Source organism: Phalacrocorax carbo, chromosome 1, assembly GCF_963921805.1.
Source record: "Phalacrocorax carbo chromosome 1, bPhaCar2.1, whole genome shotgun sequence".
Lineage (NCBI taxonomy): Eukaryota > Metazoa > Chordata > Aves > Suliformes > Phalacrocoracidae > Phalacrocorax > Phalacrocorax carbo.
This window is the reverse complement of record NC_087513.1, coordinates 130924567-130937976: the sequence shown is the minus strand read 5'-3', so window position 1 is coordinate 130937976 and position 13410 is coordinate 130924567. Positions and strand designations below refer to the sequence as shown.

Sequence of the window (13410 nt, the reverse complement as noted above, 5' to 3'; positions counted from 1 at the left end):
TAGCTTAATTTTACTGGCAAATTTTACCTTCTTGTCACGCCTTTCTCTGACATTGTAATAGTTAATCCCAGGGGATGATTTTATGGGATTTCCTGAAGCCCTGGATGCCAGGGCTAGGTCACAACAGTATATTCTCTTCAGACCAACAGTTTCCATGACAGCAGTGAAAAAACACTAGCCTCTCTATAGCAGCAGTGATCAGCAACCTGTTCCTCATGACAGCAGTGGGGCAGAACTAACGCAGACCATGTAGATTCTTGGCACAATGGGAAATTTCCCCAGTAAGGAAATTAACTGGCCGGTAACCCCTGACTGTACACCTCAAAGGCTGTAATCTGAGAACTGTCCCATGGGTATGCTTAAAAAATGAAGGCTTTACCCAATTGCCCACTGCAAGATAGAACACTTTCCCATGCTTGTCTTTACCTCTTATTTCAAGAACTACATAACAGCAGCCCCCTCATCACCTTTGTCTTGTATTCCTTGTCATCCCACGGGGCACATTCTGGCCTGAGGGATCCCAGTTTGATTTTCAGTTTCTTTCCTGTGTCAGCACAGCTATATGCTCTGCCTTCTTGCAGGGCTGGGGGTAAGAGCCACCTGAGCCCTCAACTGTAATTATTCCAGATTGAAGATTATTCTGCCTTTGCACCTGCTTGGCGACAGGAAAGGCATCTGAGAGTGGTGTCACACTGTCTGCTTTTTCTGTGCCTGCTGAGGGGTACACCTCCAATAATTTTTTAAAAATTTATTATAATAAACAAATAACTCCCACCCACCAGACTGAGGCATGTCAAATCTGGCCTTAAAAATATCAGCACTTGCCACATTTTAACTATTGGACTCCACTGCTTTCTGATGCTTTTACTTCTCATTTTTTCTTTCTTTTCTTTTTTTTTTTTTTGCCCATTTTAAGTTTTTATATTTCATAGAACTTAGTCTACACTAAAGCTTGGCACTGTGTTAACAGAGAATTACCCTTGGGGTTTTGTTTCTGTTTGCTTCATTTCTTCTTTTCCCTAGTTCAGCAGCTTTTAGCATAATATTTATATTTAGAGATAGATATTATAAGGTGGTCCAAGTTGTGGACTGATAAAGATAAATGACAAAACAAGTGTTAAGGGACGTAAGTTATCACCTAGTAAAGTAGTATTAACCCCTAAAGACAGAACACTATTTTTTTAGCATACAGTCCAGATTTCTCCACAATATTATTTCAAACTGGACTCGCTTTCCTCCGCATAGTCAATGACATGGAAAATCAAAATGACGGGTCACTCAAAGCACCAGGGAAACACCATCAGGGGACAGACAGAGGAGCTGGGAGGTAGAAGACAAAGGATTTGATAAACCAAGGGGGACTGTGGAAATCAAAGTGGAAATTCAACAGTGCAGGCTGGATTGTGAGGGCTGAATGGAGGAGGCGAGGCTGGAGGGGGGGTGTGTGGGAGGAAGGGGCCCGGGGACAAAGACAATTATAATAGTCTAGGTGAGACACGACTACAGCAGAGGGGAGGTGAAAGGCAGCGTGTGAGGAAGTGATGGCCATGTGGAAGGGAAAGATAAAGGAGAATCAGGGTTTTTGTGGTGTTTGCTTATCCATCCATGGATACATTCATACATGCATATATACATACATGTATATGTACACATACACGTATATGTACACATACACACAACCACAACTTTTTAACAGTGATTGAATCTATCCTTCTTAACACTGATATCATACTTGCAAGTAGCAGAGGATCAGAGGACTTCTTGGGCATACCACTTCATTATTATTAATGTTTCTTCTTTGAAGTCAGGTGACTTCCTCTAAGATTTTTAGACTTGGCTAAATCTTTCTTCACTTTTCACTCAACTTTCAGTGCTGGAGATGTAGGAATCTAGTAGCCCTATATGAGGACACAGAGGAAATGTACTATAAGAAGATTCCTGGGTTTCCTCAAGCACCTGTTCCAGTTTCTTGACTGCACACCATTGTTTGTAAGCCCTGGCTCTTGGTTTGCCACAGGTGAACTCTGAGAGGTGCTGGGTGGGGTGCCATTAAGTAGAGTGCAAAAGCTCCTCAGCAAAAAGGGGAAAACAGCAATGAAAGGTACTGGGCAGGTTGCTGTCTCTTGAGAGATGCTGATGGAGAGCTCAGAAATCCTGTGGGTGGGCCTGCCCTGGAGAGAAGAGGCTGGAAAGGAGCCTTCTGGAGCCTTTTCGTGGTCTTTGAACCTCATTTTAAGCAGTGACGTGTCACTGGAGGTTGGGCCCAGCCTTACCACCCCAGTTTCTTGCCCAGCCCCAGGGGAGACAGATGGCAGCCTGGCCTTGGAGACTAGTCTTCTGTTTCTACATGGGAAAAATATATAAAACATACTAAGAATGAGAAGAGGAAATACACTTCTGAAAGTCACCTTGAAGATTGCCTCCCCTTTAGAAGTTTTTCTTTATAGTCCTTTCTCGGGAACAGATTTTCTAGGTTCCAGCTTCATTAGCAACTTTGTATGGCCTTTCACTTCTAACCAGCTTAAGTGCGTTATACATTCAAAAGTTCATTTTCTTTACTTATATGATTTAAAAAAAAAATAAATTCTTGGGAAGTTGAACACCAAATTCTCCTCCACATATGTGATTTCTTCTAACTCAAAAAGTGAGAGGACAAATTGCAAATTCAGTTTGTGCTTTACAATGATAATCTTTTCCCTGAATTGTAAATGTTCCCAGTCACCCCTCTTCATGACTGGCAATGTAGCACACTATACACTTAACTCAGAAAGGAAAATTTTGCAGGAGAAGTTGTAGCCTAAAGAGACAGAAACCTAAGAGAGTATCTGCCCCACTTGTTCTCTCAATGCAGGTTTCATATTTTATTTCTGTAAGAGAAATCTCAAACCTACAAGTGTCAATTCTGCAGCATTAAGTTTTGACTGCTGCAGTAGTTGATAGCTAATGTTACAGGCCATCATTCAAAGCTGTCCCTTTTCACATGCTAATAGAAAATGGAAACAGTGTAAACAAGTCCAGATTTTTTTTTTTAGTTTGTAATTACTGAGAGCTTAGTCTTTATATTTGTCTTTTTTTCTATCCTCCTGCTAATAGATCAAATGCACTGAAATTGTAACCAGACCGAGAGCAAATGCCCAGGCAATCTGACTTCAAACAGGAGTGAGAGCACTACTTCTAAATTTGCTTCACCTTAAAATTTAACAGCGACAGCTATTTATTACAGCCCTTCATATAGTAATTTGGTATGTTATTAGTTAAGGTCTGTCACTGAAGGTTCAGTCATTTCAAGGAGCTCACTGAAGGAGGATGACAGATGAGAGGCGAAGTTGTTCTTCTAGTCTAAATGGAAGCAGTCTTGGTTATTTCTGATCTTTTGTGGAAAATGCTTCCTAAATCTTCTAGAGAGTGGCTCAGAATGATACAAGAAAGTGCTATAGCGTAAATATGCTCCTTGATGAGTGTCTAAACATCAAATATGAAATTCAGCAGTATACTCTGCTTGTTACTAAAGAACTCCTGTTCTTCCTGCCTCCTCAGTTCGGCTGCTAAGTTTCATCTTCCTAACTGCTTAAACACATAACAAACTTTATATGGGGTAATTCTTGAGATCTTGTTATGAAAGAGTGACTAGGAAAGAACTTAGTTCAGTTTTACAGTCAGAAAATCGAGGCTGCTGTCAGTCTTTGGCCCATACTAAGCTCAGGAAACAGGATGAGCTCTGTTATTGTACTGGTAGATCATGAAGAAAGAAGCAGTCTTAGGATGGGGATGTTGTGATGAGTCTTAACAGCTATGAGTCTGTGAGTTCATTGGTATGAAAGCATGGCCGGCAGTAGTATGATGCACTCCCTCAGTAGTTGCGGACCAAATGGCAACAGCATTTGCAGTTGCTCTTGGGCAGAGTGAGGTGCTCCTGTGGTGACAAGTATGTGCATCACTGGTTAGCTCCTCACCCAATAAAAATGGGTGCAAACTTGTAATGTTAGAAAGGTTTCACTTGTCAGTGAAGAGCTCTTTAACCACTGCTTGTGGTGGTTCCTATCTTGAACTAGCTGCGGTGAACCCCTGAGGCTGCAGCAATAAAGGGGATGGGGAGAAGAGCAAAGCACATTAGTCTGTTTTGAAGTATCTGTTATCTGTCTCAGGCCCTTGATACTATGACTGGAAATGAGAGGCCCTGTAAGACACTCACTCTAAGAAGGATTTGCAGAAAGGGAGGATTTGTTATCATGGAAGACTTTTTAATGTTTAACAGTTGCTGTTTGAGAGAACAGAAAGGCCACTGTAAGTAGAACAAGCCAACAGGGTGAGGTGGAAGTCACAACGCTATGTATCTGTGTTCAAAGTTACAGTAAAATCTAATTTAGAGTGTTGAGGTTTCCGGATGGGTCACTTTCAGATGGGTTATCTCCTTGTCAAAAAAGGGACAAAAAACACACCAGAAAACAACACACCACCACCACCCCCCTCCCCCGGCTCCTTCCCTTCAGAATCTCTTAATAAACAAAACAGGGAGAGTTATCTGTGGCAATTAGAGCCTATAAAACAATGGGTAGTTGAGACATTAACATTACATCATCCTTTGCTTTCATTGGTTAGTTTTTCTAGTTGCTGCATTGTAAAATAAGCTGCTCAGCTTTGGAGATGAGAGAAGCAGATAAATTTACTGATAAGAGACAGAATGCTGCCATTCTAAAACTCTCCTGTAGGGGAATAGACAGGGATCGGCGACCGGAAGATTACGGTATGTGACGGAAAGATAGACTCCTCCCCATAGGAGTGGCAGGAACAGGAACCGCAAGAGCTATATAAGCGTGTGACGCAGCCAAATAGACGGACATTTTGTATCCATCATATTGGTGTCTGTGCATCACTGTCCCCAGGGTGGGTAGAGCCCTGTGTCCCGGAGCTATGCGGCCCAAGATAAGTTCTCCCGTAGAAGCGTACAGCTACACTCTCCCCTTTGTTGCATGGTTTCTGTGAGGATATCAGTTGCCAGAAAAACAATCAGGATCTGCAGATAACTCATTCATTTAATGGTGCTATCTTAAAGCACAGATCATGTACAGGAATGCCACTGACATCACACATTTTCCATGTTCTGATAGATCTTCCTTTGTCTTACTCTTTGTTTTGCAGCTCTCTTTGACAGAAATTTTCCAAAGCAATTGCACTGCATTAATTTGGTTTTACAAAACTTCTGAGTAATACATTGCTAAAGACATCAGGATGTTCCTGTTTGGACATTTACTAGAGCTGCTTCTAATTTCTTATGAATGAACTACTAATTCTCATCATCTTTATTACTTTTCTTTTATCTCAGTTCTTCTTTATAAAATAATAAAGCGAAATCTTAGACTCACTGAACTCGGAGATTCATCTCAGGGGGTTTGGATCTTGCTGAAGCCAGATGAGGTTTTCCACTCATGTGGGTGAAACCACTGTCAAAATAGATGAGCGTAGGCTAAGGAAATTCATAAATCCTATTTACTATTCAAATCTAGGCTTCCCTCCAGTATGAATGAGAAATTCTAACTATGAGAAGAAATTTTCATTTTCCTTTTTAAATTTCTTTTGCCTCTCAAGAAGTCTGTTTGTTTATGAGCACGGATAGCTGTGTTCATTGCATAGGGTACAGAATGTGAAGCTGTTTATTTTGAATTTAGACTCTCAGAAAGCTCCTGCCCATGTGGCTGGCATCATCCTTATTGTTCAAGTAGTTGTTCAGCAAAGTGTCTGGAGACACTTCACTCATTTCAAAATGCTCTCCTCTAATTTCAAGAGGGAGTTTCTCCACACATGGTTGAAAGACACCTAAGAGAGTTTTCACAGCTGCTATCAGTGTTGCAGCCTCTGTTGGGTGAGCTTCAGTTCATCAGCATGGCAGACATCACAAGCACAATGGTCACTTAGAAATAAAACAGATCAGGTAATAGGAAGCTTGACAATCACTCCTGTTGAACATTCATTGACTGTATGTACTTAAAATAGAGCCATTAAACAATAGATTTCAATGTTCTAGAAAGTGTAGGTAGCACTTGTTGAAATGGAGAAATACTTAAACTTTAATGTAACCTAGCTCTTCCACATTTTTGCTTCCTTCCATTGAGTTCACTTTTTATCTTTGCTTGTTCTCTTCATAAAGATGTTTAAGTGTACTGACAGACGATTTCTTTTGTTCTTACTACAGGTGGTTTACAAGCCCGACAACTGTAAATGCTTTTTATAGTGCATCTACCAACCAGATCAGTGAGTATCTGACTTCTAAGCCTCCTTATATAGTGCTTGTTTGGGAAATGTATGTATCAAGCTTCAGATAATATCTGTACAGTTTGTGTGTTTGTGACTGAAAATCAAAAGGTAATTCAGCTGTGAGACATCTCAAGTGAGGGGATAGTTCTGGAAAACCAAGGGCTCCCACAAATTTGAATTATTGTTGCTTAATGAGTTACCCAGTGTCAGCTGAGTTGCAGTGACTGCTTGTGTGCGTATTCTGTTCATTGAAAATGTTACCTTAAATAATTTTTATTAAAGCCTGATGTTTTTGTTTTCTGTAGTAAAAGCATGTGTACATATACCTCCATAAATACACAGTAACTCTCTAAGTGATAGCAACTCAGTCCTCTAGTATTAATACATATGTATCCATAAACATTACTAGAGGAGACTGCCATATAGACCAGAAAACCTAAGAAGTGGTGTCTAGCAGATTTGTTCAATACCTTCGAGGACAAGGAATGGCATCTGTTACTTAAATTAACTTAAACTTAAAATTCTTACCTGTACAGTTTGATGAAATTATCTTGTATGTACAATACAACCTGTCTTATGTTAATTCTAGTTAGTGGTTATTTTTTGAGAGCACAAATCCTGATTTGGAAGCATATGAGGTAAAAAAGCTGAGTTTTTCAAATATGTGTATGGATTTGGATGTTCATTTTAATTTGCTTTAATGCAATTTTGCATAGAAAATTTTGAACTGGCTTTAAAAGTCTATACCTGTATTTCTGTGTGCAACAATGTTTGACATTTCTCTTCCCTCCTATTAGCTTTGCAAGTTAGATCAGCTCTCTTGTTCTGTGCCATCAGGGGTCTGGAAGGTGGCTGCAATAGCCTCTGTAGTCTCTAAGTCCTCTAAGAACAGGTGTGCCAAAAGTCGCTAAGTGACTCCCCCTTTTTCTCCTGAATCTCTTTTGGTCACAGAGAGAAGTAGTTTTTGAAAGGCACAAAATTAATGTATAACACTGAAGAGGTTACCGCAGGGGACGGGCAATATGGGTCTGCTGGTATCTGCTCCTACTGATTTGTACAAACAATTTCGCCTTCAGACTACTCGCTTAAATTCTTTTGTGTCTAAGTGAGCTCATTTGTAAACTGTGTGTGATAATTAGGCAGTTCTTTTGGTTAAAATTACTTCTAGGCCTAGACTGCTCTACCTTAATTAGAGGACTGCCATCATTAAGCAGCCACATTTTTGTTGATTGTCTGAGGGAGCACCTGAGGCAGACTTCCCTGAGCTGACCACAGGCCTGAGGTACATGTGAAGCATGACAGGTGCTGGTGCTGCTGAGCTAAGCACTGGCCACCACTGCTGCTTAGATGTATCATGTGAATGGAGAGGAAGCCCAGCCAGCCCGAAATGAGCTCTGTTATGTCCTTTTTAATATGGGGTCCTTTTGAGTTTCAACGGCATTCAGCTCTCTCAGACTCTCTTCCACGGCATGTTAGAGAAAGCTGTAATGAGAGGCTGGAGTCACTGAAGCTAAATTTCACACTCGCTGTGTCTAACAGTGTCACAAAGCAGAGAGCTGTCAAACGTAGCCAATCAGTCATGGGTATAGAGGCAATTGTATTTTCCACCATAACTGCTGACCTTGTACTGCTGGCATCTGACCTTGGAATTTGGATAGTGCTGCTCCCTGTCCTTTTAGGACTGTTCCTAAGAGGAAAAGAATTTAGGTGGCTCTTTCTGAAGAAAACCCTCTCCTACCTGACAGCAAGGTACAAATGTAACCATGCCCTAAAAATGAGGTGCAATAGGAGGGGAGAGTCACAGAAAGGCACAGTACAAACTGTCTTCCACTCTGGCTGGTGTGATTTACAGGGGAAGAGGCCCCTGTGAAATGTGGGAGGAACATGCTGAGGCCTCAAGTTGCTCCTAAGTATTTGTCACATCACAACTGAGTCCCCATTAATGCTGCTGGGAAAGAACTGCACTGTGGGAGACTGAAGCTTGTGAGCCTATACATACTTATATTGGGTGATGTATCTGCTGGGCAAATCTCATGCCCAGCAGTTATTAATTTATGGCTTTGCAGCTATGTTTTCAGTAATAATCCATAGAAAGTTCTGTAGAGGCTGGTGATATGCTACAAAAACTGTGGCCTTTTTAAAGGGCCAGTTAATCAACAGAAAAAAAAGGTTCTGCAAAAGTCATTTGAGAATAGTAAATAAGCATGAACACCAGCAAGCTAAATGTAAAGTATATATAGCAAGTATATAGCAAACCCATAAAGACTCTGAGGACCAACTTTCTAGGAGCATAACAACTAATAATAAAACCTTTTTTCAAATACACTGAAAGAGGAGAGTCTCTAAGGCATAAAAATAAGATAATTCTTTGCATTGGAAGAGTTTGGGAAGTTCTTATCCTGGAGCTTTTTCTTATGGGAAGTATATCCTAGGAAGTGTTTTATATTTAGTGTCAACAGAAGGTACTTCAGAAGGAATTCATAAAATGAACTGTGATGAATATAATGACCAGATAATATTCTCTCAGGTATTTCAAAGGAACTTAGAGAAGAAATTGCTAAACAACCAGCTTTGATGTACCACTTATAGTGGCCTTAGCATAGGAAGAATAGGTGTGGCAAGTGTCAAATCCTTTTTCTTTTTTTTCAGAAAAGAATCCAGAGAGATCTGCATAAAAAGTCATTCTAGCACCTCTATGAAGGAAACTGGTTGTGACCACAACACGAATGAATAAGAGGGAATAAATAAGCATATGATATAATGGAGAAGAGTCAATGTGACTCAGTTTTTGCTTTTTCTTTAAAAAAAAAATAATACTTTCTTAGTCTATTAGAGTTTTTTGAAGTTCAGAAAGCAAGTAAATAAGCTTGATATACTGTGTTTATTTCCATAGAACACTTTTGATGAGATTCTTTCCCAATGCTATTAACTAGAAATTGTCATGGGACAAGAAAGAAGGTCCTTTCATAAATTAATGACTGATTAGAGATAAGAAAAGGCAGTAGCAGCAAATTACTTGTTTTCAAAATAGTTGGAGGGGTGTGTTATGAGGATCTGTGCTGGTCACTGTATTAGCAGATGATCTGGAAAAGAGGGCATTCTGTTCTGAACAAAAGAACAGACAGATGTAAACTCAGTCCAGAACAGGTCCCTCTGCTACTGATTGCTGGAAGGTAGAAAGATACACTAGTAGAATTACCTCACAGATAGGTGCTGGACACTTTTTCCCTACACATCCAATACTGGCCACTGCTGGAAATAAGGCAATGAACCAAACAGGCTCTTCATCTGCTTGAGTGCCCCTGCTTTTCAGTGAGCAAACTGGATTTTAGTGTGTTCAAGGCCCATCTAATTTTGCTCTTGCTAAATGAGCTTACTAAGAAGGAGAATTTGAGAAATGAGAATTTAAAAATGCATAATAGAAATTGTTTCTGGAAAGCAGCTTCTACATCAACTGGACAATACTCGGTTCCAACGTTGATTCTAAAAATTAAGACTGTTCAGCTTGGAAATGGAAACGTACTGTGTGATGATATCAACCTAACCACAGCAAACTTGATTAGTCACTGAAGGCTCCCTGGAAGAGTTTAGAGAAAAAGCAACCATGGATTCTGAAAAGGGGCTATTATCAGGTACCTGTAGAAGTGGAGGAGAACGTGGTGGTCCTGGTCACTTCTGAACTTTAGGAAGATGCTTTTGCTTTCTGTGGTGAGAGCACCGGGAGGTCTCTGACACACTCCTGATTGAAGGATTTAAAATTCTTCCCTCTCTGCAATCTGTATCACTGACATAATCGTTAAATAAGAGATGGCTGCAATCTCCATACAAGTCCATGCAATCTTCATATATGGGCAAGCTGTTAGTGTTTTTAACTTGGCTACCTGACTACTCAATTACTTGAAAGAAAAGGTCTTTCCTCCCTAAAAGTGAAAATTAATAGAGAGTAGAAACTAGATGATTTAGAAAATTATTAGATTTGGGAGAATACAGCAAAACTTGCCTATGCAGTAGATTGTAACAAATTTTGTCGTGCTTTAGTGTATGTTTGCTATTGCTTCATTTAATTTCTATTACTAAACCATTGATAACCTGAATGGCCAACAGTTCTGTTAATATCTCCAAAGGAGAAATAAGATGTATCAAGATAAGCTGTGCTGCAAAGAGCAGAGTTATAAAATATGGTACATATAATTTCTCTTATTCTTATAGAAGTTTACTCCTGATGTTGTCTATACATTAGTTCTATTTATTTATTTCCTCTTTTTCTTCAGTTCAAAGTGTCTTAGATTAATGGCCATTCATATTTCTAATGGTTGTTAATATTTTTTCAATTCTAGGTTGAATCATTTTTCAATTTTCTTTGTATTTGTTAGTTAATTTCCCCTCAATTATAGGTACTTAACAAGGACAACAGGTGCATGTCATTGCCTTCAGATTCTAAAAGGGTATCTAAGCACACTTCATATAATCTAACCAGCATGAACACTATCTTTTTAATTATCACCACTGGAGCACAAAAACACTTTCCCAAAGACTGTTTATTTTAATGAGCTCTAGAGCAGTCAACAAATAAGTGCTGAAAATAGATACAAGTGATGATCAAAGCATGCTAGCATACTTCTGTTGAAGAAAAGGTTTTATTTCATTACAGCACTAAAATATTGGCCCTTGAACATGTTAAGGATAGAAGGGAACTGTTCATTAGACATTTGGTGTATTTAATTTTCTTTCCAAGTGTAAATATGTATGCCTCTAGAATGTATAAAAAAAAAAGTAACGTTTGTGGGTTGTGAACACAATGAAAGGGAGATTTACAGTGAACTGAGGCAAATATAAGCAACACACTCATGAGGTGTAAGCTTGAATAAAGTGTTGGATAATTAGCTACTGTTGATACTGTCTTTGCAAGTTTATACCCATGCTCCTTCTAAGTCACTTGTGCTTGTACTGCAGTTCTCTAGTGAAAGTCAAGAGGCCTCTTTAAAGAGCGGCTTCATTATATGTTACAGGAAGAAGATATAATCTAAAACAGAATTTTAAAATTACGTTTGAATTAACATTTATAGAGAAAACCAGTGATGAGACCTCATATTAGCCAATAAGTATCATCTTTATAGAAAGCAGTATGCAGATATTGATGCTGGCAGCTTGCTGATGCCATGAGTTGCAAGGGAGAACTCTTATTTTGCCAGGAGCCAGGGAAGTGCCGGCAAACAGCACATGGTGCGGCGGTCAGGGGAGGACAAGGGGACTGTGCATAGGAGCACTTTCTCTTTCCTTAAGAACTGGAGTAATTGGAAGGTTATTGATGAAGTAGTTTCAAGTGCACCATTAGTTTCCAGGAGGTTAATGAACATAACAGATTTGGACTGAACACTTTCTAAGCCCTATTATTAAGTAAGCTTTAAGTGTTCTTAAGTGAGCCCTCATTTTCAATTTTCTGTTTGCTAATGACCACTATTCTCTTTTACTTAATTACAGTCACAGGTGAGATCACGCGTGATCCTTACACCCATTTTTTATTTCTTCTTCCTAAAATTCTTATCTATAAAATTATAAAATAGGAGGTTCTTTGTTCTTTTCTTTTCTTCTGGGTAATCTAGTGAGTTGTTTCCTTTAGAAAATAAGGATTAAAGTTTCTCATAAAAACAGGTATTTTCACGTTACCTAGTCCCTTAGCATACAGTATTCCTTGGCCCCTCACAAACCATCACACGTATCTCCTCACATTGCCCCACTGAGGTTGAGAAATGCTGGGTCCTCTCTTTTTCACGAGTGGCAAAGATCGTCTTGTCAGGTGAAGCAAAAACTGAGCCAAGAATTGAACAAAAGGCTGCTGAGTGGTCTGCTTAAAGACCGTCACTTCTCTTTATCCACTTATGAATTTATTCACTGTTCCTCAGAGAGTTAAGCTTTGTACTCATGCAAAACATGGAACAGTTACTGTGCCTGACACAATTTAAGTTTTCTGTCCAGTTTGTCCACAGGATAAAACTTGAAATTAAATATAGGGTTCAGGTCCATGTTATGGCAGAGAGTTTGATCCTAACCACCTGCATATAGGTGCTCAAAGCTGTCTGGGATACTCTACAGCATCTGATACATATCCTCGTGTCTGGCATATCTGAGAAAGAAGTTGCAGAAGACCTTTGCCCATCAAGACTGGCAGGTAGAGCCCAAGCAGGACATGTAAAGTCATCTCAAAAGGCACTGGGAAGAAATTCAGTTGTCCAAACAGAAGTCTAAGGAACCATTTTAAACAAATGTATTCTGATATTTTTTCTGTTTTTAGATAACTAGCCGACACCATATTCATCTTCATGTTTAACTCCTTACGTGAATTCAATATCCTTTGTTTACTGACCAGCACTTCTGCTGGTATTCTGCTTATATCTTATCCCTTTAAAACTTTAAATCTGAATTGATTCAATTACACTTGAAAAACAAGTTACAGCCTTTAAATTCATCTGAGAATTGCAGAGTACCCCGTATATCACACTATTTAGCACAGCTGTCTCCCATATCCACTATTTACATACTGGATTCACTAGCTTGTCAGAAGTTGCTTTAAACAGACCAACTAATAATTGGAAATCATAAATGCACTGATTTGGAATAAGGCATTACTAGATCTTGTCTTGCTCAGTTAAAAATATCATACAATATAACCAAATAATGCAATTGAACTATAGAATTTGAATTCATATTTAGATTTGAACTCCAGATTTCCTCATGACTTGGTAAGCCATCTCATGTTTTTAGTTTACATCATCCACTATTAGTCTGCATCATTTCAGTGAACTATCAGATGAAATAGATTGCTTTTGTCTCCTCAGTGAAGTAATAATATTACACTGAATCTCAGGGTGTTCATCTGCAAAAAGTGTATAATAATACCATAAAGGTATTAGCTGGCAAATGGATTCATTAATGGCACTGAAGCCCATGTAAAAGTGAAAAAAAAAATTGTTTTAAATTTGAAATGCATTCTAAGAAGCTTTATAGCACCTTGCTGCAGAGAGAGGCTTAAAATTGATATAATGGATAAAATGAAACTAGAAGCCTTCAATTAAGTTAAAAGTAGCCTTGTTCAGGCAAAGAGTGCTGTCAGGACTTCAAGATCAGCATAAATTCAGGGTGAAATATTTGAAGTAAGCC

General features: G+C 39.1%; 1 protein-coding gene across 1 annotated transcript in view; it reads left to right on the top strand.

The window, feature by feature from the left end:
- Positions 1 to 13410, top strand: part of PHEX (phosphate regulating endopeptidase X-linked) — a 115112-nt gene that overhangs the window by 78247 nt on the left and 23455 nt on the right. The window contains exon 15 of the mRNA XM_064474226.1: positions 6191 to 6249. Coding sequence (XP_064330296.1) covers positions 6191 to 6249 — 59 coding nt within the window. The remainder of the gene's footprint in view (positions 1 to 6190; positions 6250 to 13410) is intronic.